This window comes from Coregonus clupeaformis, unplaced genomic scaffold (assembly GCF_020615455.1).
Source record: "Coregonus clupeaformis isolate EN_2021a unplaced genomic scaffold, ASM2061545v1 scaf1989, whole genome shotgun sequence".
Lineage (NCBI taxonomy): Eukaryota > Metazoa > Chordata > Actinopteri > Salmoniformes > Salmonidae > Coregonus > Coregonus clupeaformis.
The window spans coordinates 1,873-28,966 of NW_025535443.1; the positions used below are offsets into that span (position 1 = coordinate 1,873).

General features: G+C 44.0%; 1 protein-coding gene and 1 long non-coding RNA gene across 2 annotated transcripts; one reads left to right on the plus strand and one right to left on the minus strand.

Annotated features, from left to right (window-relative positions):
• Positions 1 to 4,045: 4,045 nt before the first annotated feature.
• LOC123488004 lies at positions 4,046 to 4,770 on the minus strand. The gene is made up of 3 exons (XR_006659934.1): positions 4,732 to 4,770; positions 4,344 to 4,371; positions 4,046 to 4,082 (listed from the first exon to the last, which is right to left on the minus strand). It is a non-coding gene; the product is annotated as an uncharacterized LOC123488004 (long non-coding RNA).
• Positions 4,771 to 22,135: 17,365 nt separating this feature from the next.
• On the plus strand, positions 22,136 to 23,469 carry LOC121555592 (zinc finger protein 239-like; the record flags this gene model as incomplete). Its single annotated transcript, XM_045219030.1, has 1 exon — positions 22,136 to 23,469. A coding segment is annotated over exon 1 (975 nt), but the record flags the coding sequence as incomplete, so codon positions are not given.
• Between the last annotated feature and the right edge of the window lie 3,625 nt (positions 23,470 to 27,094).

Consider the following 27,094-nt stretch of genomic DNA (forward strand, 5'->3'; position numbering starts at 1 on the left):
TGCCAACTGGCGCTATGGCAACATGTTGCTAAATGAAGCGTGGCCCAGCCTGGTCTGCAGCAGCCAGGTTTACGCTGTTGGCTTTTCCAGAGGTAAGCTGTACCAGAGCAATGGCGGACGCTATATGTTGGTAGGATGCCCAGAATTATCCATAATGAAGGAGCAAATGGCGATTTGAACGTTTAGTCTGGTTTTATTGCACAACTTTTCCTAAAAGTAAATTGAATGTCTTCCTTATTTCATCAAAAGTAGATCCATAAACTCAACTCTTCCATCACTTTTGCATGGGAGTGTGGCAAAGTAGTTTTTACCAGGAGACTGTAGCGCCCCCACAAAATGAACATGAATATGCTGTAGAAGTAGAAAGTTAATTTTTTTTTCACTTTCCCAAAAAAAGTCTGATAAAAACGTATAGCTGGAACACAATAGAAAATCTTTGGAGGGAGCTGAAAGTCCGTATTGCCCAGCGACAGTCCCCGGGAAACCTGAAGGATCTGGAGAAGGTCGGTATGGAGGAGGCCAGAATCCCTGCTGCAGTGTGTGCAAAACTGGTCAAGACCTACAGGAAACGATGATCTCTGTAATTGCAAACAAAGGTTTCTGTACCAAATAATAAGTTCTGCTTTTCTGATGTATCAAATACTTATGTCATGCAATAAATTGCAAATTAATTACTTAAAAAAATCATACAATGAATGATTTTCTGGATTTTTGTTTATTTACTGTAAACAATGTAACTTTTGACACAAATCAGCTACTTTGACAACTTTACCAGCACTTTAGACAAAATCTTAGAGGGTATGAAATCTTCAACAGAATTATCTTCTACTGATCAAATGCTACAGCTAGCCGTTTTAGCAACCAAGTCTCAACTTTATGAATCAACTGATGTTTTGACCACTTTCCCAACAAGTTAGACAACTTATCGTGAAGTAAATCTACTTTTCTGCTATTTAAATCTGAAATCAGAACAGAAATAACTTCTACAAATCAAGAGATACGGCTGTTTTACTAACCCCATCAGCTACATTCATTAAGCTAACTTCCCACTGTCAAATTTACTGTCATAGAACTTCAGGAATTTCTAACTAACTTCCCACTGTCAAATTAACTGTCATAGAACTTCAGGAACTTCAAACTAACTTCCCACTGTCAGATTAACTGTCATAGAACTTCAGGAATTTCAAATTATAGCACAATAACTCAAGTAGTGGACTATATATCTACAGGGAACTTGGGGGTACCATCATGTATTGTAGTGGACTATATCTACAGTGGAACTTGGGGTATCATGTATTGTAGTGGACTATATATCTACAGTGGAACTTGAGGTACCATACATGTATTGTAGTGGACTATATATCTACAGTGGAACTTGGGAGTAATATCATGTATTGTAGTGGACTATATATCTACAGTGGAACTTAAAGTACCATCATGTATTGTTTACCATGTTTTCGTTTATAAATCAGATCCATTCATACACATTATAAGCTGCCGCATTTAAGGTTTGAGAGTCTTTAGCGCTCAAGGTTTACTCTGAGTCCCAAACCACCCCCTGCTCTCTACCAACACTCTTGGAGATCCTTCCATTGTCATATGTTGCTGACTGAAACTCTGAGGGTGACTTCCAGAAAGTGGTGACTTCGGGACTCGTGACTTGAATGATTCATTTCATGTTCCACTTTGCATAATAAAACAAGCGCAGAGATTCCAATCCCCCGGTCGTTTCACAAGATATAAACCTCAGTTACAGTTAAACATTTAATTTGGGAGGTATTTCATCTGTTACAAGTGTCAAGTCTCAAAATCAGACATAAACAAATGCACGTGACATATAATTATGTACGCCTCTCCATTCTTTTTAGAAATTGAGCAAACTCAAAAATAACGCGGTACCTAATGGGATTATTGTGTTTGTACTGGGGGAACAGAATCAGTCCACTACATGTGTTAGGTACTGGGGAACAGAATCAGTCCACTACATGTGTTAGGTACTGGGGAACAGAATCAGTCCAACTACATGTGTTGGGTATGGGGAACAGAATCAGTCCACTACATGTGTTTGTACCGGGAACAGAATCAGTCCACTACATGTGTTTGGTACCGGGAACAGAATCAGTCCACTACATGTGTTTGGTACCGGGGGAACAGAATCAGTCCACTACATGTGTTTGGTACCGGGGAACAGAATCAGTCCACTACATGTGTTTGGTACCGGGGAACAGAATCAGTCCACTACATGTGTTTGGTACCGGGAACAGAATCAGTCCACTACATGTGTTTGGTACCGGGAACAGAATCAGTCCACTACATGTGTTTGGTACTGGGGGGAACAGAATCAGTCCACTACATGTGTTTGGTACCGGGGAACAGAATCAGTCCACTACATGTGTTTGGTACTGGGGGAACAGAATCAGTCCACTACATGTGTTTGGTACTGGGTGAGCAGAATCAGTCCACTACATGTGTTTGGTACTGGGTGAGCAGAATCAGTCCACTACATGTGTTTGGTACTGGGTGAACAGAATCAGTCCACTACATGTGTTTGGTACCGGGATCAGAATCAGTCCACCACATGTGTTTGGTACCGGGGGAACAGAATCAGTCCACTACATGTGTTTGGGTACTGGGGAACAGAATCAGTCCACTACATGTGTTTGGTACTGGGTGAACAGAATCAGTCCACTACATGTGTTTGGTACCGGGTGATCAGAATCAGTCCACTATGTGTGGTAGTGGGGGAGCAGAATCAGTCCACTACATGTGTTTGGTACCGGGGGAACAGAATCAGTCCACTATGTGTGGTACCGGGGATCAGAATCAGTCCACTATGTGGTGGTGTAGGTGAGCAGAATCAGTCCACTACATGTGTTTGGTACTGGGGAACAGAATCAGTCCACTACATGTGTTTGGTACTGGGGGAACAGAATCAGTCCACTACATGTGTTTGGTACTGGGGAACAGAATCAGTCCACTACATGTGTTTGGTACGGAACAGAATCAGTCCACTACATGTGTTTGGTACCGGGGAACAGAATCAGTCCACTACATGTGTTTGGTACTGGGGGAACAGAATCAGTCCACTATATGTGTTTGGTACTGGGAAACAGAATCAGTCACTACATGTGTTTGGTACTGGGGGAACAGAATCAGTCCACTACATGTGTTTGGTACTGGGGAACAGAATCAGTCCACTATGTGTGTTTGGTACTGGGAACAGAATCAGTCCACTACATGTGTTTGGTACCGGGAAACAGAATCAGTCCACTACACTGTTTGGTACCGGGAACAGAATCAGTCCACTACATGTGTTTGGTACTGGGGAACAGAATCAGTCCACTACATGTGTTTGGTACTGGGAACAGAATCAGTCCACTGCATGTGTTAGGTACTGGGGAACAGGAATCAGTCCACTACATGTGTTTGGTACTGGGGGATCAGAATCAGTCCACATGTGTGGTACCGGGATCAGAGAATCAGTCCACTATGTGTGGTAGTGGAAGATCAGAATCAGTCCACTATGTGTGGTAGTGGGGGATCAGAATCAGTCCACTATGTGTGGTAGTGGGGGATCAGAATCAGTCCACTATGTGTGGTAGTGGGGGATCAGGAATCAGTCCACTATGTGTGGTAGTGGGGATCAGAATGAGGAGATGTGTGTGTACTTGGTATGCATTAATCAAATCATTATCCACAATCAGCACAACGTAGTGACCCTAACCCCATCAGGACACGTAGTGACCCTAACCTTATCAGGACACGTAGTGACCCTAACCTTATCAGGACACGTAGTGGCACCCTAACCCTTATCAGGACACGTAGTGACCCTAACCCTTATCAGGACACGTAGTGACCCTAACCCTAACCCTTATCATTACACGTAGTGACCTAACCCTTATCAGGACAACGTGAGTGACCTAACCCTAACTCCTTATCAGGACACGAGGACCCTAACCCTTATCAGGACATGAGTGACCCCAACCCTATCAGGACACGTAGTGACCTAACCCTAACCCTTTTATCAGGACACGTAGTGACCCTAACCCTAACCCTTATCAGGACACGTAGTGACCCTAACCCTTATCAGGACACGTAGTGACCCTAAAACCTTATCCAGGACACGAGTGACCCTAACCCTGATCAGGACACTGAGCATCGTGACCATGCTTATCAGGACACGTAGTGACCCTAACCCTAACCCTTATCAGACACATGAGTGACCTAACCCCTTATCAGGACAGATGAGTGACCCCTAACCCTAACCCTTATCAGAACACGTAGTGACCCTAACCCTTATCAGGACACGATGTTACCTTAAACCTTATCAGATACGAAGTGACCTAACCCTTATCAGGACACGTAGTGACCCTAGCCCTTATCAGGACACGAGTGACCTAACCTATCAGGGCCACGTAGTGACCCTACTATCAGGACACGTAGTGACCCTTATCAGGACACGTAGTGACCTTATCAGGACACGTAGTGACCTTAAACCTCATCAGGACACGTAGTGACCCTAACCCTTATCAGGACACGTGAGTGACCCTAACCTTATCAGGACACGTAGTGACCCTAACCCTCTATCAGACACGTAGTGACCCTTATCAGGACACGTAGTGACCCTTATCAGGGACACGTGTGACCCTAACCCTTATCAGGACACGTAGTGACCCTAACCCTTATCTGAGACACGAGTGACCCTAACCCTTATCCAGGACACGTAGTGACCTAACCCTTATCAGGACACGTAGTGACCCTAACTCTTATCAGGACACGTAGTGACCCTTATCAGGACACGTAGTGACCCTTATCAGGACACGTAGTGACCCTTATCAGGACACGTAGTGACCCTTATCAGACACGTAGTGACCCTAATCCCTAACCTATCAGGACACGTAGTGACCCTAACCCTAACCCTTATCAGGACACGTAGTGACCCTAACCTTATCAGGACACGTAGTGACCCTAACTCTTATCAGGACACGTAGTGACCCTAACCCTTATCAGGACACGTAGTGACCCTAACCCTTATCAGGACACGTAGTGACCTAACCTTATCAGGACACTGGACAGTGACCCTGACCCTAACCCTATTCAGGACACGTAGTGACCTAACCCTTATCAGGACACGTAGTGACCTAACCCTTATCAGGACACGCTAGCGACCCTAAACCTTTTCAGGATTGTTTCAATGAATGTGAATTTGCATTAATCAAATCATTGTTCCCTATATGTAGGCTTCATATATGTATTATCACTATTATACTGTATATTGTAATGTTATAAAATGTTATTCTTGAAATAAAAGAAAAACAGTAATTGAAAGTGATTTCCTTTTGGGTCTGAAATTAAAATAAACATTACCCACTCCAGTCAGCAGATGGCGATGTGGATCTTTCATTTGGTGCTGCCAGTGTGACGTATAATGTAGTGGACGGGACGCTTCTTCAACAGCAATACGGCTGTTACTGATTCTATGGATTTAACCACCTCGGTAGCTTGCTAGACTAAATAAAACCCAAATATTGGAAGCTCTTTACATCCTTTTTCAGTTTATATTAGTCACTGTTTGTTTTATTAACACACTTCTGTCGTCTAGCTATTTATCCCATTTAATTTCATATTTACGGTGTTGTTGTTAATAGTCAGCTAGCTGGCTGGTTAAGTTAGCACTAGCCTAGCTAGCTAACATCCCCGACCATGAGCTCACTAAGCTACTCTCCTCAATGCTAAAGAAGAGAGGTCTGCTGGACGGAGAAAGAAGCTCTAGTGAAAGAGGAGGAGGAAGAGGAGGATGTTACAATACAAAAACAAGTAGAGGTGAAGCTGTTACCGTGACAGAAGAAGAGAAAGACGTTACAGTGAAAGAAGAGAGGGAAGAGGGATGCAGTTTTTAGAGTCAAGGAGGAGGAGAAAACTGTCAACATCGAAAGAGGAGGAAGAACAAGAAGAGGAGGAGAGAGATCTGATTAACACCCAGTAAGTACTGGAGTGATTCCTCATGAAACCAGGACAAAAAGACCATGATTTGCACGAAATTCTACCCATTGAATGGTATTTTTGAGCAGTGGCGATTTTAGTATGTCAATCTTGGTGGGCAAACTTTAAAATGTTTTTAGATGCATACCAGCAAAAAACCACTACACAACACTAAACAATACATTAATTGCAGTGGCCTAAAAGTACTTAAGTAGAAATACTTTTAAAGTACTACTTAAGTAGTTTTTAGGGGTATTTGTAATTTACTTTACTATTTATATTTTTGACTACATTTACTTCACTAGATTCCTAAAGAAAATAATGTACTTTTACTCCCTACATTTTCTTTGATACCCAAAGTACTCGTTACATTAATGTGGTTAGCAGGACAGGAAAATGGTCCAATTCACGCACTTATCAAGACATCCTGGTCATCCCTACTGCCTCTGATTCTAGCAGACTCACTAAACACAAATACATCGTTTGTAAATTGTGTTGCGAGTGTGCCCCTGTGCTATCCGTAATTTATATTATCCAGAGCGAACTTACAATTAGTGAGTGCATACATTATATATATTTTTCATACTGGCCCCCGTTGGAAGCGATGCTCTACCAACTGAGCTACATCCCTGCCGGCCATTTCCTCCCCTACCCTGGACGAGCTGGGCCAATTGAGCGCTACGACAGAGCCTGGATTCTAGCACCACTCGGGAGACCATGGATAGTTTATAACACTATATATATATTTATTATCAAGTCTGATCTTGTAATATTGATTATTGATCCATATTTCCAGTGGTTTTCTCTCTGTTGTAAAGCTGATAATGAAATAATAACCATAATAATATTGGTGACCTAAAGTTCTCTGGAACACTGTCTAAGGTTTCAGCAACTGGAATAACTTATTGTAAGACTAAAATCATAGACATTACTACTATGTGAAAAATGAAGACAACATATGACTATTGTTGCTCACTTGACTGTCTTATTAATTGTAGAAGACAATTGTCAAAGTTTGTGAAAGCATTTAAACATTCACTACATTGACTGTCTGACTTTGTCGTTCACACAGAGAGAGACGTGACTATCTTGGATCCTCTGGGGAGCCTCAACAACATCATGGTGCTAGACGAGGCAGAAGAGTCTCTCCACATCAGAACACCAGATGGTACTTACCTAACATGACAACCTGTCTGGTCTAGTTGCTACAGCTTGGTCTGGTCTATTGCTAGCAGCTTGGTCTGGTCTAGTTGATACAGCTTGGTCTAGTTGATACAGCTTGGTAGGTCCTAGTTGCCAGCTTGGTCTGGTCTAGTTGCTACAGCTTGGTCTGGTCTAGTTGCTACAGCTTGGTCTGGTCCTAGTTGTACAGCTTGGTCTGGTCTAGTTGCTACAGCTTGGTCTGGTCTAGTTGATACAGCTTGGTCTGGTCCTAGTTGCTACAGCTTGGTCTGGTCTAGTTGCTACAGCTTGGTCTGGTCTAGTTGCTGCAGCTTGGTCTAGTCTAGTTGCTGCAGCTTGGTATGGTCTAGTGTGGAGCTTGGTCTAGTTGATACAGCTGGGACTGTCTAGTTGATACAGCTTGGTCTGGTCTAGTTGCTAGCTTGGTCTGGTCTAGTTGATACAGCTTGGTCTGGTCTAGTTGCTCAGCTTGGTCTGGTCTAGTTGCTACAGCTTGGTCTGGTCTAGTTGCTACAGAGCTTGGTCTGGTCTAGTTGTTCGCAGCTTGGACTGGTCTAAGTTGATACGAAGCTTGGTCTGGTCTAGTTGCTACAGCTTCTGGTCTAGTTGAATACAGCTTGGACTGGTCTAGTTGATAGCAGCTTGGTCTGGTCTAGTTGCTACAGCTTGGTCTGGTCTAGTTGATACAGCTTGGTCTGGTCTAGTTGCTACAGCTTGGTCTGGTCTAGTTGATACAGCCGGTCTGGTCTAGTTGATACAGCTTGGTCTGGTCTAGTTGCTACAGCTTGGTCTGGTCTAGTTGCTAGAGCCGGGTCTGGTAACTAGTTGCTAGCAGCTTGGTCTGGTCTAGTTGATACAGCTTGGTCTGGTCTAGTTGCTACAGCTTGGTCTGGTCTAGTTGCTAAGCAGCTTGGTCTGGTCTAGTTGCTACAGCTTGGTATGGTCTAGTTGATACAGCGTGGTCTGGTCTAGTTGCTGACAGCTTGGTCTAGTTGCTACAAGCTTGGTCTGGTCTAGTTGATAAGCAGCTGGTCTGGTCTAGTTGATACAGCTTGGTCTGGTCTAGTTGATAGCTTGGTCTGGTCTAGTTGCTGCGAGCTTGGTCTGGTCTAGTTGCTGCACAGCTTGGTCTGGTCTAGTTGCTACAGCTTGGTCTGGTCTAGTTGCTACAGCTTGGACTGGTCTAGTTGATACAGCTTGGTCTGGTCTAGTTGCCCACAGCTGGTCTAGTTGATACAGCTTGGACTGGTCTAGTTGATACAGCTTGGTCTGGTCTAGTTGCTACAGCTTGGTCTGGTCTAGTTCGCTGCAAGCTTGGTCTGGTCCTGAGTTGCCACAGCTTGGTCTGGTCTAGTTGATGGCAGCTTGGTCTGGTCTAGTTGATCGCAGCTTGGTCTGGTCTAGTTGCTGCAGCTTGGTCTGGTCTAGTTGCTAGGAGCAGCTTGGTCTGGTCTAGTTGCCTGCAGCTTGGTCTGGTCTAGTTGATACAGCTTGGGTCTGGTCTAGTTGAGTGCAGCTTGTTCTGGTCTAGTTGATACAGCTTAGTCTGGTCTAGTTGCTACAGCTTGGTCTGGTCTAGTTGCTAAGCAGCTGGGTCAAGTTGCACAGCTTGGTCCGGTCTAGTTGATACAGCTTGGTCTGGTCTAGTTGATACAGCTTGGTCTGGTCTAGTTGATACAGCTTGGTCTGGCTCTAGTTGATACAGCTTGGTCTGGTCCTAGTTGACAGCCGGTCTGGTCTAGTTGCTGCAGCCCAGTCTGGTCTACGTTTGCAGCTTGGTCTGGTTTAGTTGCTACAGCTGGTCTGGTCTAGTTGATACAGCTTTGTCTGGTCTAGTTGATACAGCTTGGTCTAGTTGCTACAGCTTGGTCTGGCCCCAGTTGCTGCTAGCTCTGGTCTATTTGCAGCGGTCTGGTCTAGTTGCTACAGCTGGTCTGGTCTAGTTGCTGCAGCTTGGTATGGTCTGAAGTTGCTGCGGCTTGGTCTTGGTCTAGTTGCTACAGCTTGGTCTGTGGTCTAGTTGCTACAGCTTGGTCTGGTCTAGTTGCTACAGCTTGGTATGGTCTAGTTGCTACAGCTTGGTCTGGTCTAGTTGATACCTTGGCTGGTCTAGTTGCTGCAGCTTGGCCTGGTCTAGTTGCTATAGCTTGGCCTGGTCTAGTTGCTAGCTTGGCCTGGTCTAGTTGCTAGCTTGGTCTGGTCTAGTTGCTACAGCTTGGTCTGGTCTAGTTGATACAAGCTTGGTCTGGTTTAGTTGCTGCAGCTTGGCCTGGTCCAGTTGATACAGCTTGGTCTGGTCTAGTTGCCAGCTTTGTCTGGTCTAGTTGCTACAGCTTGATAGTTGCTACTAGCTGGGTCTGGTCTAGTTGCTCAGCTTGGTCTGGTCTAGTTGCACAGCTTGGTCTAGTTGCTACAGCTTGGTCTGGTCTAGTTGCTACAGCTTGTGGTCTGGTCTAGTTGCTACAGCTTGGTATGGTCTTTATTTTTTTATTTCACCTTCATTTAACCAGGTAAACCAGTTGAGAACAAGTTCTCATTTACAACTGCGACCTGGCCAAGATAAAGCATAGCAGTGTGATAAAAACAACAACACAGAGTTACATATGGGATAAACAAACAAAAATCAAAAAAATACAACAGAAATACAATTAATATACAGTGTGCAAATTTCTAGCAAGTTATGGAGGTAAGGCAATAAAATAGGCTGTAGTGCAAAATAATTATAATTTAGTATTAACACTGGAATGATGTGCAAGAGATGATGTGCAAATAGAGATACTGGGGTACAGATGAGCAAAATAAATAACAATATAGGGATGAGGTAGTTGGGCGGGCTAATTTCAGATGGGCTGTGTGCAGGTGCAGAGACGTGAAGGTGCTCTGACAACTGATGCCTAAAGTTAGTGAGGGAGATAAGCGTTCTCAGCTTCAGAGATTTTGCAGTTTGTTCCAGTCATTGGGCAGAGAACTGGAAGGAATGCGGAGAGTGTTGGCTTTGGGGATGACCAGTGAGATATACCCGGCTGGAAGCGCAGACTACGGGTGAAGTAGTTGCTATGGTGACCAATGAGCTAAGATAAGGCGGGATTTGCCTAGCAGTGATTTATAGATGGCCTGGAGCCAGTGGGTTTGGCGACGAATATGTAGTGAGGACCAGCCAACAAGAGCGTACAGGTCACAGTGGTGGGTATTATATGGGGCTTTGGAGACAAAACGGATGGCACTGTGATAGACAACATCCAATTTGCTGAGTAGAGTGTTGGAGGCTATTTTGTAACATGACATCGCGAAGTCAGGATCGGTGGGATAGTCAGTTTTAAGGGCATGTTTGGCAGCATGAGTGAAGGAGGCTTTGGTTGCGAGGAAGAAACCGATTCTAGATTTAACTTTGGATTGGAGATTCTTAATGTGAGTCTGAAGGAGAGTTTACAGTCTAAACCAGACACCTAGATATTTGTAGTTGTCCACGTGCTCTAGGTCAGACCAACGTCTGAGTAGTGATTCTAGTCGGGTGGGCGGGTGCAAGCAGCGTTCGGTTGAAGAGCATGCATTTTGTTTTACTAGTGTTTAAGAGATCGCAGTTGGAGGCTACTGAAGGAGTGTTGTATGGAATTGAGCTCGTTTGGAGGTTTGTTGTAACACAGTGTCCAATGAAGGGCCAGATGTATACAAAATGGGTGTCGTCTGACGCAGAGGTGGATCTGAGTCACCAGCAGCAAGAGCGACATACATTGATATACACAGAGAAAAGAGTTGGCCCAAGAATTGAACCCTGTGGCACCCCATAGAGACTGCCATAGGTCCAGACAACAGGCCCTCCGATTTGACACATTAACTCTATCTGAGAAGTAGTTGGTGAACCAGGCGAGGCAGTCATTAGAGAAAACCAAGGCTATTTAGTCTGCCAATAAGAATCGCGGTGGTTGACAGAGTTCGAAAGCCTTGGCCAGGTCAATGAAAACGGCTGCACAGTACTGTCTATTATCGATCGTGGTTATAATATCATTTAGGACCTTGAGCGTGGCTGGAAGTGCACCCATGACCAGCTCGGAAACCGGATTCGCATAGCAGAGAAGGCACGGTGGGATTTGAAATGGTTGGTGATCTGTTTGTTGACTTTCGGCTTTCAAAACTTTTGTGAAAGGCAGGGCAGGATGGATATTGGGTCTGCAACAGTTTGGATCTAGAGTGTCACCCCCTTTGAAGAGGGGGATGACCGGCAGCTTTCCAATCTCTGGGGATCTCAGACGCTACGAAAGAGAGGTTGAACAGGCTAGTAATGGGGGTTGCGACAATTTCGGCGCTAGTTTTAGAAAGAAAGGATCCAGATTGTTCTAGTCCAGATGATTTGTAGGGTCCAGATTTTGCAGCTCTTTAGAACATCAGCTGTCTGGATTTGTGTGAAAGGGAGAAGGGGGGGGGCATGGGCAAGTTGCAGCGGAGGGTGCAGAGCTGGTGGCCGGGAGGGGTAGTGTAGGTGAAAGCATGGCCAGCCGTAGCAAAATGCTTGTTGAAATTCCTCGATTATTGTAGATTTATCGGTGGTGATAGTGTTTCTTTAGCCTCAGTGCAGTGGGCAGCTGGGAGGAAGTGCTCTTATTTTCCATGGACCTTACAGTGTCCCAAAACTTTTTTGGAGTTAGTGCTACAGGATGCAAATTTCTGTTTGAATAAAGTTAGCCTTTGCTTTTCCCTAACTGCTTGTGTATATTGGTTCTAACTTCCCTGAAAAGTTGCATATCACGGGGGCTATTTGATGCTAATGCAGTACGCCACAGGATGTTTTTGTGCTGGTCAAGGGCAGTCAAGTCTGGAGGAGAACCAGGGGCTTTGTATCTGTTCTTAGTTCTGTATTTTTGAATGGGGCATGTCTATTTAAGATTGAGAGGAAATTACTTTAAAGAACAACCAGGCATCCTCTACTGACGGAATGAGATCTATATCCATCCAGGATACCTGGGCCAGGTCAATTAGGAAGGCCTGCTCGCTTGAAGTGTTTTTGGGAGCGTTTGACAGTGATGAGGGTGGTGCGTTGACCGCGGACCCGTTGGACGAGGCAATAAGGCAGTGATCGCTGAGATCCTGGTTGAAGACAGCGGAGGTGTATTTAGAGGGTAAGTTAGTCAGATGATATCTATGAGGGTACCCATGTTTACGGATTTAGGGTTGTACCTGGTAGGTTCGTTGATAATTTGGCGTGAGGTTGAGGGCATCCAGCTTGGATTGTAGGATGGCTGGGGTATTAAGCATATCCCAATTTGGGTCACCAAGCAGTACGAACTCTGAGGATAGATGGGGGGTAAATCAGTTCACATATGGTGTCCAGGGCTTACAGCTGGGGGCTGAGGGGGTCTGTAGCAAGCGGCAACAGTGAGAGATTTATTTCTGGAAAGGTGGATTTTGTGAACTAAAAGCTCAAACTGTTTGGGCACAGACCTGGATAGTATGATGAGTCTCTGCAGGCTATCTCTACAGTAGATTGCAACTCTCCACCCCCTTTGGCAGTTCTATCTAGACGGAAAATATATAGTTGGGGATGGAAATTTCAGAATTTTTGGTAGCCTTCCGCGGATTCAGACACTGCTAGAACATCAGGGTTGGCGGAGTGTGCTAACGCAGTGAATAACTCAAACTTAGGAAGGAGGCTTCTGATATTTATGTGCAGAAAACCAAGACTTTTTGCACGGTTACAGAAGTCAATAAATGATAGCTCCTGGGAGGGTAGGAGTGATACTGGGGCTGCAGGGCCTGGGTTACCCTCACATCACAGAGGAACAGAGGAGGAGTAAGAATAAGGATACGACTAAAGGCTTTAAGAACTGGTCTTCTAGTGCGTTGGGCATAGAATAAAGGGGGGCAGTTCTCCGGGCGTTTGCAGGAAAGATTCAGGGCATTATGTACATGAAAAGGATATGGAATGGATATGAGTACAGTTCAGGTAATCCCTAAGTGTTGGGTAACAATGAAAGAGAGTAGCATCATTGGAGGCATCGATTGAGCCGGTCTCGCGTGTATGGGGGAACAAAGGAACTATAGGTGAGACAGTTTGAGAGGGATTCAGGGTTCTACATTGAAATTGTATAATAAGAACTAACCCAAACAGCAATAGAAAGGCATAATTGACATAGAGAGAGAGGCATAAAGCAGTCACGTGTTATTAGGAGAGGCTAAGACACAACTGGAAATGAGCGACAGCTAGTTGCTACAGCATGGTCTGGTCTAGTTGATACAGCTTGGTATGGTATATCTAGCAGCTTGGTCTGGTCTAGTTGATACAGCTTGGTCTGGTCTAGTTGATACAGCTTGGTCTGGTCTAGTTGCTGCAGCTTGGTCTGGTCTAGTTTGTCAGCTTGGTCATTTGTCTAGTTGAATACAGCTTGGTCTGGTCTAGTTGATGCAGTGCTTGGTCTGAGTCCAGTTGATAGCAGCTTGGTCTGGTCTAGTTGGATACAGCTTGGTCTGGTCTAGTTGAATGCAGCCTGGTCTGGTCTAGTTGATACAGCTTGGTCTGGTCTAGTTGATAAGCTGGGGTCTGGTCTAGTCTACAGCATGGTCTGGTCTAGTTGCTAGCTTGGTCTTCTCTAGTTGATACAGCTTGGTCTGGTCTAGTTGCTACAGCTTGGCCTGGTCTAGTTGATACAGAATTGGTCTAGTTGATACAGATTGGTCTAGTTGCTCGCAGCTTGGTCTGGTCTAGTTGCCACAGTGTCTAGTTGCTCACAGCTTGGTCTGGTCTAGTTGCTACAGCTTGGTCTGGTCTAGTTGCTACAGCTTGGTCTGGACTAGTTGTACAGCTTGGTCTGGTCTAGTTGATACAGCTTGGTCTGGCCTAGTTGCTACAGCTTGGTCTGGTCTAGGTTGCTGCAGCTTGGTCTGGTCTAGTTGATGCAGCTTTGTCTGGTCTAGTTGATACAGCTTGGTCTGGTCTAGTTGCTACAGCTAGGTATGGTCTAGTTGCTACAGCTAGGTATGGTCTAGTTGATACAGCTAGGTATGGTCTAGTTGATACAGCTTGGTCTCTTTGCTACAGCTTGGTCTGGTCTAGTTGCTACAGCTTGGTCTGGTCTAGTTGATACAGCTTGGTCTGGACTAGTTGATACAGCTTGGTCTGGTCTAGTTGATACAGCTTGGTCTCGGCCCTAGTTGCACAGCTTGGTCTGGTCTAGTTGCTGCTCAGCTTGGTCTGGTCTAGTTGCTGCAGCTTGGTCTGGTCTAGTTGATACAGCTTTGTCTGGTCTAGTTGATACAGCTTGGTCTAGTTGCTACAGCTTTGTCTGGTCTAGTTGATTGCAGCTTTGTCTGGTCTAGTTGATACAGCTTGGTCTGGTCTAGTTGCTACAGCTTGGTCTGGTCCCAGTTGATACAGCTTGGTCGGTTGCTACAGCTGTCTGGTCTAGTTGAGCTTTGTCTGGTCTAGTTGATGCAAGCTTGGTCTGGTCTAGTTGCTACAGCTTGGTCTGGTCTAGTTGCTACAACGCTTGGTCTGGTCTAGTTGCTACAGCTTGGTCTAGTGCTAACAGATTGGTCTGGTCTAGTTGCTAGCAGATTGGTCTGGTCTAGTTGCTACAGCTGGTATTGGTCTAGTTGCTACAGCTTGGTCTGGTCTAGTTGCTACCAGCTTGGTCTGGTCTAGTTGCTACAGCTTGGTCTTGTCTAGTTGATACAGCTTGGTCTGGTCTAGTTGACTGCTTTTTATCTGGTCTATTTTCTACAGCTTGGTCTGGTCTAGTTGCTAGGCAGCTTGGTCTGGTCTAGTTGCTCAGCTTGTCTGGTCTATTTGCTGCACAGCTTGGTATGGTCTAGTTGCTACAGCCTGGTCTGGTTCTAGTTGCTACAGCTTGGTTCTAGTTGCTACAGCTTGGTCTGGTCTAGTTGCTCAGCTTGGGTCTGGTCTAGTTGATACAGCCTTTGGTCTGGTCTAGTTGATACAGCTTGGTCTGGTCTAGTTGATACAGCTTGGTCTGGCCAAGGCTACAGCTTGGTATGGCCCTAGTTGCTACAGTTTGGTCTGGTCTAGTTGATACAGCTTGGTCTGGTCTAGTTGCTACAGCTTGGTCTGGTCTAGTTGCTACAGCTTGGCATGGTCTAGTTGATACACCTTGGCCTGGTCTAGTTGATACAGCTTGGTCTGGTCTAGTTTCTACAGCTTGGTCTGGTCTAGTTGCTACAGTTTGGTCTGGTCTAGTTGCTGCAGTTTGGTCTGGTCTAGTTGATACAGCTTGGTCTGGTCTAGTTGCTTACAGCTTGGTCTGGTCTAGTTGCTACAGCTTGGTCTGGTCTAGTTGCTACACAGTTTTGGTCTGGCTCTAGTTGCTGCAGCTTGGTCTTGTCTAGTTTGCTATGCAGCTTGGTCTGGTCTAGTTGCTACAGTTTTGGTATGGCTCTAGTTGTATACAGTTTGGTCTGGTTCTAGTTGATACAGCTTGGTCTGGTCTAGTTGCTACAGCTTGGTCTGGTCTAGCGTTGCTGAGCAGCTTGGTCTGGTCTAGTTGACAGCTTGGTATGGTCTAGTTGCTACAGCTTGGTCTGGTCTAGTTGCTACAGCTTGGTCATGGTCCTAGTTGCTGCCAGCTTGGTCTGGTCTAGTTGCTGCAGCTTGGTCTGGTCTAGTTGATACAGCTTGGTCTGGTCCAGTTGATACAGCTTGGTCTGGTCTAGTTGCTAAGGCAGCGGTCTGGTCTAGTTGCTACAGCTTGGTCTGGTCTAGTTGCTACAGCTTCTGTCTAGTTGCTACAGCTTGGTCTGGTCTAGTTGCTACAGCTTGGTCTGGTCTAGTTGCTACAGCTTGGTATGGTCTAGTTGATACAGCTTTGGTATGGTCTAGTTGCTGCAGCTTGGTCTGAGTTGCTACAGCTTGGTCTGGTCTAGTTGCTACAGCGTAGTTGATACAGCTTGGTCTGGTCTAGTTGCTACAGCTTGGTCTGGTCTAGTTGCTACAGCTTGGCCTGGTCTAGTTGATACAGCTTGGTCTAGTTGCTACAGCTTGGTCTAGTTGATACAGCTTGGCATGGTCTAGTTGATACAGCTTGGTCTGGTCTAGTTGATACAGCTTGGTATGGTCTAGTTGCTCAGCTTGGTCTGGTCCTAGTTGCCGCAGCTTGGTCTGGTCTAGTTGCTGCAGCTTGGTGTGGTCTAGTTGCTACAGCTTGGTCTGGTCTAGTTGCTACAGCTTGGTCTGGTCTAGTTGCTACAGCTTGGTATGGTCTAGTTGCTACAGCTTGGTCTGGTCTAGTTGCTACAGCTTGGTATGGTCTAGTTGATACCAGCTTGGTGGTCTAGTTGCTGCAGCTTGGTATGGTCTAGTTGCTAGCTTGGTCTGGTCTAGTTGCTCAGCTTGGTCTGGTCTAGTTGCTACAGCTTGGTCTGGTCTAGTTGCTACAGCTTGGTCTGGTACTAGTTGCTACAGCTTGGTATGGTCTAGTTGATACAGCTTGGTATGGTCTAGTTGCTGCAGCTTGGTCTGGTCCTGAGTTGCTACAGCTAGGTATGGTCTAGTTGCTACAGCTTGGTCTGGTCTAGTTGCTACAGCTTGGTATGGTCTAGTTGCTACAGCTTGGTATGGTCTAGTTGCTGCAGCTTGGTCTGGTCTAGTTGCTACAGCTTGGTCTGGTCTAGTTGCTGCAGCTTGGTCTGGTCTAGTTGCTACAGCTTGGTCTGGTCTAGTTGCTACAGCTTGGTATGGTCTAGTTGATACAGCTTGGTACGGTCTAGTTGCTACAGCTTGGTCTGGTCTAGTTGCTACAGCTAGGTATGGTCTAGTTGCTACAGCTTGGTCTGGTCTAGTTGCTACAGCTTGGTATGGTCTAGTTGCTACGAAGCTTGGTCTGGTCTAGTTGCTACAGCTTGGTCTGGTCTAGTTGCTACAGCTTGGTCTGGTCCAGTTGCTGCAGCTTGGTCTGGTCTAGTTGCTGCAGCTTGGTCTGGCTCCAGTTGCTACAGCTCGGTCCGGTCCTAGTTGCTGCAGCTTGGTCTGGTCCTAGTTGCCACAGCTAGGTATGGTCTAGTTGCTGCAGCTTGGTCTGGTCTAGTTGCTACAGCTTGGTCTGGTCTAGTTGCTACAGCTTGGTCTGGTCTAGTTGCTCAGCTTGGTCTGGTCTAGTTGCTACAGCTTGGTATGGTCTAGTTGATACATCTTGGTCTGGTCTAGTTGCTCAGCTTGGACTGGTCTAGTTGATACAGCTTGGTCTGGTCTAGTTGATACAGCTTGGTCTGGTCTAGTTGCTGCAGCTTGGTCTGGTCTAGTTGCTACAGCTCGGTCTGGTCTAGTTGCTACAGCTTGGTCTGGTCTAGCATACAGCTTGCTCTATCAGGGTACTAGCTTGGCCAGGTTTCTGTGAAGTGCTTCATGAAATCAGTGAATGACAGAATCCATAGTGAATGTGTCGTGTGTCCCCTCTTTATGGTTAACAGGACAACGCTAGCCTGCCCCCCTCCACCCTCCCAGAGTCCCCGGTCGTACCTCTCCCAGTAGCACCTTACTGCTGGGTCTGAAGAGGGTGTCTGTGAGGCTGGTGGACTGCAGGAAAACACTGAGGCTGAGTGGACCTACAAGAGGAGGAGAAGAGGAGGAAGAGGGAGATTTGACACATCAAAGTCAGTTCTGAACAAATACAATAGATCTGTTCCCAGGACAACCTGCAGATAGACTGGTATATTTCCACCACAGTAGACAGTTCTGTTAGTTGACATGAAGATAGACTGGTATATTTCCACCACAGTAGACAGTTCTGTTAGTTGACATGAAGATAGACTGGTATATTTCCACCACAGTAGACAGTTCTGTTAGTTGACATGAAGATAGACTGGTATATTTCCACCACAGTAGACAGTTCTGTTAGTTGACATGAAGATAGACTGGTATATTTCCACCACAGGAGACAGTTCTGTTAGTTGACATGAAGATAGACTGGTATATTTCCACCACAGGAGACAGTTCTGTTAGTTGACATGAAGATAGACTGGTATATTTCCACCACAGGAGACAGTTCTGTTAGTTGACATGAAGATAGACTGGTCTATTTCCACCACAGTAGACAGTTCTGTTAGTTGACATGAAGATAGACTGGTATATTTCCACCACAGGAGACAGTTCTGTTAGTTGACATGAAGATAGACTGGTATATTTCCACCACAGGAGACAGTTCTGTTAGTTGACATGAAGATAAACTGGTATATTTCCTCCACAGTAGACAGAGTTCTGTTAGTTGACATAAAGATAGACTGGTATATTTCCACCACAGTAGACAGTTCTGTTAGTTGACATGAAGATAGACTGGTATATTTCCACCACAGGAGACAGTTCTGTTAGTTGACATGAAGATAGACTGGTATATTTCCACCACAGTAGACAGTTCTGTTAGTTGACATGAATATAGACTGGTATATTTCCACCACAGTAGACAGTTCTGTTAGTTGACATGAATATAGACTGGTATATTTCCACCACAGTAGACAGTTCTGTTAGTTGACATGAAGATAGACTGGTATATTTCCTCCACAGTAGACAGAGTTCTGTTAGTTGACATGAAGATAGACTGGTATATTTCCACCACAGTAGACAGTTCTGTTAGTTGACATGAAGATAGACTGGTATATTTCCACCACAGTAGACAGTTTTGTTAGTTGACATGAATATAGACTGGTATATTTCCACCACAGTAGACAGTTCTGTTAGTTGACATGAAGATAGACTGGTATATTTCCACCACAGGAGACAGTTCTGTTAGTTGACATGAAGGTAGACTGGTATATTTCCACCACAGTAGACAGTTCTGTTAGTTGACATGAATATAGACTGGTATATTTCCACCACAGTAGACAGTTCTGTTAGTTGACATGAATATAGACTGGTATATTTCCACCACAGTAGACAGTTCTGTTAGTTGACATGAAGATAGACTGGTATATTTCCTCCAAGTTAGACAGAGTTCTGTTAGTTGACATGAAGATAGACTGGTATATTTCCACCACAGTAGACAGTTCTATTAGTTGACATGAAGATAGACTGGTATATTTCCACCACAGTAGACAGTTTTGTTAGTTGACATGAATATAGACTGGTATATTTCCACCACAGTAGACAGTTCTGTTAGTTGACATGAAGATAGACTGGTATATTTCCACCACAGGAGACAGAGTTCTGTTAGTTGACATGAAGATAGACTGGTATATTTCCACCACAGTAGACAGTTCTGTTAGTTGACATGAAGATAGACTGGTATATTTCCACCACAGTAGACAGTTCTGTTAGTTGACATGAAGATAGACTGGTATATTTCCACCACAGTAGACAGTTCTGTTAGTTGACATGAAGATAGACTGGTATATTTCCACCACAGTAGACAGTTCTGTTAGTTGACATGAAGATAGACTGGTATATTTCCACCACAGGAGACAGAGTTCTGTTAGTTGACATGAAGATAGACTGGTATATTTCCACCACAGTAGACAGTTCTGTTAGTTGACATGAAGATAGACTGGTATATTTCCTCCCAGGTAGACAGTTCTGTTAGTTGACATTAATATAGACTGGTATATTTCCACCACAGTAGACAGTTCTGTTAGTTGACATGAAGATAGACTGGTATATTTCCTCCCAGGGAGACAGTTCTGTTAGTTGACATGAAGATAGACTGGTATATTTCCTCCAAGGGAGACAGTTCTGTTAGTTGACATGAAGATAGACTGGTATATTTCCTCCCAGGGAGACAGTTCTGTTAGTTGACATGAAGATAGACTGGTATATTTCCTCCAAGGGAGACAGTTCTGTTAGTTGACATGAAGATAGACTGGTGTATTTCCACCACAGTAGACAGTTCTGTTAGTTGACATGAAGATAGACTGGTATATTTCCACCACAGTAGACAGTCCTGTTAGTTGACATGAAGATAGACTGGTGTATTTCCACCACAGTAGACAGTTCTGTTAGTTGACATGAAGATAGACTGGTATATTTCCTCCAAGGGAGACAGTTCTGTTAGTTGACATGAAGATAGATTGGTATATTTCCTCCACAGTAGACAGAGTTCTGTTAGTTGACATGAAGATAGACTGGTATATTTCCACCACAGTAGACAGTTCTGTTAGTTAACATGTAGATAGACTGGTATATTTCCACCACAGTAGACAGTTCTGTTAGTTGACATGAAGATAGACTGGTATATTTCCACCACAGTAGACAGTTCTGTTAGTTGACATGAAGATAGACTGGTATATTTCCACCACAGTAGACAGTTCTGTTAGTTGACATGAAGATAGACTGGTATATTTCCACCACAGTAGACAGTTCTGTTAGTTGACATGAAGATAGACTGGTATATTTCCACCACAGTAGACAGTTCTGTTAGTTGACATGAAGATAGACTGGTATATTTCCACCACAGTAGACAGTTCTGTTAGTTGACATGAAGATATACTGGTATATTTCCACCACAGTAGACAGTTCTGTTAGTTGACATGAAGATAGACTGGTATATTTCCTCCAAGGGAGACAGTTCTGTTAGTTGACATGAAGATAGACTGGTATATTTCCACCACAGGAGACAGAGTTCTGTTAGTTGACATGAAGATAGACTGGTATATTTCCTCCCAGGGAGACAATTCTGTTAGTTGACATGAAGATAGACTGGTATATTTCCTCCCAGGTAGACAGTTCTGTTAGTTGACATTAATATAGACTGGTATATTTCCTTCAAGGGGAGACAGTTCTGTTAGTTGACATGAAGATAGACTGGTATATTTCCTCCAAGGGAGACAGTTCTGTTAGTTGACATGAAGATAGACTGGTATATTTCCACCACAGGAGACAGAGTTCTGTTAGTTGACATGAAGATAGACTGGTATATTTCCACCACAGTAGACAGTTCTGTTAGTTGACATGAAGATAGACTGGTATATTTCCTCCAAGGGAGACAGTTCTGTTAGTTGACATGAAGATAGACTGGTGTATTTCCACCACAGTAGACGGTTCTGTTAGTTGACATGAAGATAGACTGGTATATTTCCACCACAGTAGACAGTCCTGTTAGTTGACATGAAGATAGACTGGTGTATTTCCACCACAGTAGACAGTTCTGTTAGTTGACATGATGATAGACTGGTATATTTCCTCCACAGTAGACAGAGTTCTGTTAGTTGACATGAAGATAGACTGGTATATTTCCTCCAAGGGAGACAGTTCTGTTAGTTGACATGAAGATAGACTGGTATATTTCCACCACAGGAGACAGTTCTGTTAGTTGACATGAAGATAGACTGGTATATTTCCTCCCAGGTAGACAGTTCTGTTAGTTGACATTAATATAGACTGGTATATTTCCACCACAGTAGACAGTTCTGTTAGTTGACATGAAGATAGACTGGTATATTTCCTCCCAGGGAGACAGTTCTGTTAGTTGACATGAAGATAGACTGGTATATTTCCTCCAAGGGAGACAGTTCTGTTAGTTGACATGAAGATAGACTGGTATATTTCCACCACAGGAGACAGAGTTCTGTTAGTTGACATGAAGATAGACTGGTATATTTCCTCCCAGGGAGACAATTCTGTTAGTTGACATGAAGATAAACTGGTATATTTCCTCCAAGGGAGACAGTTCTGTTAGTTGACATGAAGATAGACTGGTATATTTCCACCACAGGAGACATAGTTCTGTTAGTTGACATGAAGATAGACTGGTATATTTCCACCACAGTAGACAGTTCTGTTAATTGACATGAAGATAGACTGGTATATTTCCACCACAGTAGACAGAGTTCTGTTAGTTGACATGAAGATAGACTGGTATATTTCCTCCAAGTTAGACAGATGCCCTGTGGCAGAAAAACTGACAGTCAAATGATTCCCAGTTATGCTTGTCTATCCCCTAATCCTGCTTTTGTATTTATTTAAATTAGATAATTATCACGTTAATACAATAGAATTATCACGTAAATATGTGACACCCAAATCATCAAGTTATTATGTGAAAACGTCACGTTATAGTAAGCATATTAAGAAACACTGCCCTAGTTTAACACAATGGAAGGTCCCTGGTTGGATTTAGCTTGGAATAGAAGTCAGAAGTTAACCATTTGTCTGATTTTGTTGATCACACAGGAGAGAGACGTGACTATCTTGGATCCTCTGGGGAGCCTCAACAACATCATGATGCTGAAGAGGCAGTGAAGAATCTCTCCAGATCTGAACACCTCAATAAACCAGAGCGGAGACCCACAGGGAAGAAATCTCACTGCTCTGATAGTGGGAAGAATTGCAAATCTTCAACAGAACTTAAAATACGCCAAAGAAGCCACACAGGAGAAAGGCCACACCACTGCTCTCAGTGTGGAATGAGTTTCTCTAAATCACATTCATTGAAATCACAGCTGAGAATTCACACAGGAAAGGAGCCTTATAGCTGTGATCTATGTGGGAAGAGATTCATTCGGTCAGCCCACCTGACTGTACAAAAGCGAATACACACTGTGAAAAAACCATACCACTGCCCCGACTGTGGGATTAGTTTTGCTCATTCAAGTAGTCTGAAAACACACCTGCTGACACACACAGGTCAGAAGCCTTACCACTGCTCTGACTGTGGTAAAAGCTTTACCACCTCAAGTAGACTGAATATACACCAGAGAACACACACCGGAGAGAAGATTTACCACTGCTCAGACTGTGGTAAAAGCTTTACCACCTCAAGTAGACTGAATATACACCAGAGAACACATACCGGAGAGAAGCCTCACCACTGCTCCGACTGTGGGAAGAGTTTTACTCAGCCAAGTCACCTGATTGCACACCAGGGAACACACACAGGAGAGAAGCCTCACCACTGCTCCGACTGTGGGAAGAGTTTTGCTCATTCAAGTAGTCTGAAAACACACCTGCTGACACACACAGGTCAGAAGCCTTACCACTGCTCTGACTGTGGTAAAAGCTTTACCACCTCAAGTAGACTGAATATACACCAGAGAACACACACCGGAGAGAAGATTTACCACTGCTCAGACTGTGGTAAAAGCTTTACCACCTCAAGTAGACTGAATATACACCAGAGAACACATACCGGAGAGAAGCCTCACCACTGCTCCGACTGTGGGAAGAGTTTTACTCAGCCAAGTCACCTGATTGCACACCAGGGAACACACACAGGAGAGAAGCCTCACCACTGCTCCGACTGTGGGAAGAGTTTTGCTCATTCAAGTAGTCTGAAAACACACCTGCTGACACACACAGGTCAGAAGCCTTACCACTGCTCTGACTGTGGTAAAAGCTTTACCACCTCAAGTAGACTGAATATACACCAGAGAACACACACCGTGAGAAGCGCACACTGCGCAGACTGTGGTAAAAGCTTTAACACCTCAAGTGAACTGAATAAACACCAGAGAACACACACAGGAGAGAAGCCTTACCACTGCTCAGACTGTGGTAAAAGCTTTAACACCTCAAGTGGACTGAATAAACACCAGAGAACACACACAGGAGAGAAGCCTTACCACTGCGCAGACTGTGGTAAAAAGCTTTACACCTCAAGTGGACTGAATAAACACCAGAGAACACACACAGGAGAGAAGCCTCACCACTGCTCCGACTGTGGGAAGGGTTTTGCTAGATTAGACATACTGATATCACACCAGAGAACACACACAGGAGAGAAGCCTCACCACTGCTCCGACTGTGGGAAGGGTTTTGCTAGATTAGACATACTGATATCACACCAGAGAACACACACAGGAGAAGCCTCACCACGCTGCTCCGACTGTGGGAAGGGGTTTGCTAGATTAGACATACTGATATCACACCAGAGAACACACACAGGAGAGAAGCCTCACCACTGCTCCGACTGTGGGAAGGGTTTTGCTAGATTAGACATACTGATATCACACCAGAGAACCCACACTGGATAGAAACCTTACAGCTGTGATCAATGGGACAAGAGATACTCTCATTCAAGTTCTCTGATTAAACCTAAAAAAATACACACAGGAGATCTACAGTGTGGAATGATCTCCAACACCAGACCTGGGTAGTAGAACACAGAGTGTGGAATGATCTCCAACACCAGACCTGGGTAGTAGAACACAGAGTGTGGAATGATCTCCAACACCAGACCTGGGTAGTAGAACACAGAGTGTGGAATGATCTCCAACACCAGACCTGGGTAGTAGAACACAGAGTGTGGAATGATCTCCAACACCAGACCTGGGTAGCAGAACACAGAGTGTGGAATGATCTCCAACACCAGACCTGGGTAGTAGAACACAGAGTGTGGAATGATCTCCAACACCAGACCTGGGTAGTAGAACACAGAGTGTGGAATGATCTCCATCACCAGACCTGAGTTTTCCCTCCAAAGAGGGAGACTAGAAGATGTGACATGTTTGCAACACTGATATTTTGAATCTAACAGTGTCAATTCCATCTCTTGGTTTAAGCCACTGTAACAGTTGTGTTTGAACTTGTTGACTGGCTAAAGAGACGTTCCAGAATGCCTGCCAACTGGCGCTATGGCAACATGTTGCTAAATGAGGCGTGGCCCAGCCTGGTCTGCAGCAGCCAGGTTTGCGCTGTTGGCTTTTCAGAGGTAAGCTGTACCCAGAGCAATGGCGGACGCTATATGTTGGTAGAATGCCCAGAATTATTATCGATAATGAAGGAGCAAAATGGCGATTTGAACGTTTAGTCCGGTTTTATTGTACAATCTTTTCCCTAAAAGTAAATTGAATGTCTTCCTTATTTCATCAAAAGTAGATCCATAAACTCAACACTTCCATCACTTTGCATGGGGGTCGTTGGCAAAGTAGTTTTTTACCAGGAAACTGTAGCGCACCACAAAATGAACATGAATATGCTGTAGGAAGTAGCAAGTTAATTTTTTTCCACTTTCCCAAAAAAGTCTGATAAAAACGTATAGCTGAACACAATAGAAAATCTTTGGAGGGAGCTGAAAGTCCGTATTGCCCAGCGACAGTCCCGAAACCTGAAGGATCTGGAGAAGGTCTGTATGGAGGAGTGGGCCAAAATCCCTGCTGCAGTGTGTGCAAACCTGGTCAAGACCTACAGGAAACGTATGATCTCTGTAATTGCAAACAAAGGTTTCTGTACCAAATATTAAGTTCTGCTTTTCTGATGTATCAAATACTTATGTCATGCAATAAAATGCAAATTAATTACTTAAAAATCATACAATATGATTTTCTGGATTTTTGTTTTAGATTCAGTCTCTCACAGTTGAAGTGTACCTCTACATGCTTTGTAAGTAGGAAAACCTGCAAAATCGGCAGTGTATCAAATACTTGTTCTCCCCACTGTATAGCATATGAAATCTTTGTCTACTTCTGCTATTTAAAATCTGAAATCAGAACACTACCACAATAATACATGTAAAGAACTGAAGCAAGGCACACAGTTTTATTTAATGTACAATTACCAAGATATTATAGTTGTTCTTTAGCACGCTACTCCTACACCGTTGAACTTTTTTGATAACATTTATACTTTTTAAACTGTTGAACTTGTATTAAACTTCATCCACTTTAATGGGATTTATTCAATATTCTAAACCTCCCGTTGTGAAAAACTCCCATTCTGAAGCTGTGACTTTCAACATTTTATTCACTGTAAACAATGTAACTTTTGACACAAATCAGCTACTTTGACAACTTTACCAGCACTTTAGACAAAATCTTAGAGGGTATGAAATCTTCAACATAATTATCTTCTACTGATCAAATGCTACAGCTAGCCGTTTTAGCAACCAAGTCTCAACTTTATGAATCAACTGATGTTTTGACCACTTTCCCAACAAGTTAGACAACTTAGCGTGAAGTAAATCTACTTTTCTGCTATTGAAATCTGAAATCAGAATAGAAATAACTTCTACAAATCAAGAGATACAGCTGTTTTACTAACCCCATCAGCTACATTCATTAAGCTGCACTGTCTAATTAACTGTCATAGAACTTCAGGAATTTCAAATTATAGCACAAGAACTCAAGTAGTGGACTATATATCTACAGTGTAACTTGGGGTACCATCATGTATTGTATTGGACTATATATCTACAGTGGAACTTGGGGTACCATCATGTATTGTATTGGACTATATATCTACAGTGGAACTTGGGGTACCATCATGTATTGTAGTGGACTATATATCTACAGTGGAACTTGGGGTACCATCATGTATTGTAGTGGACTATATATCTACAGTGGAACTTGGGGTACCATCATGTATTGTAGTGGACTATATATCTACAGTGGAACTTGGGGTACCATCATGTATTGTAGTGGACTATATATCTACAGTGGAACTTGGGGTACCATCATGTATTGTAGTGGACTATATATCTACAGTGGAACTTGGGGTACCATCATGTATTGTAGTGGACTATATATCTACAGTGGAACTTGGGGTACCATCATGTATTGTAGTGGACTATATATCTACAGTGGAACTTGGGGTACCATCATGTATTGTAGTGGACTATATATCTACAGTGGAACTTGGGGTACCATGTTGGAAGACCAATCAGTCTGGTGGAAGTCCTTAAATCGTCCACATTGGAGAATAATGCTATGCCGTGTCGTCAACAGAATCAGTCCACTACGTGTGTTAGGTATACCGTGTTAATAAGGATACGCCGTGTCGTCAACAGAATCAGTCCACTACGTGTGTTAGGTATACCGTGTTAATAAGGATACGCCGTGTCGTCAACAGAATCAGTCCACTACATGTGTTAATAAGGATACGCCGTGTCGTCAACAGAATCAGTCCACTACATGTGTAGGTATACCGTGTTAATAAGGCTACAAGGTGTGTCAACAGAAATACTGTTTAAAAGTCACACACAATCAGTGGCGACATGTTTAGCAAAAAATAAAGAAGTTGTTTTTGCTTTAATACTTGTCACATATCAGTTTGCAAACAATGTAAAAAAAT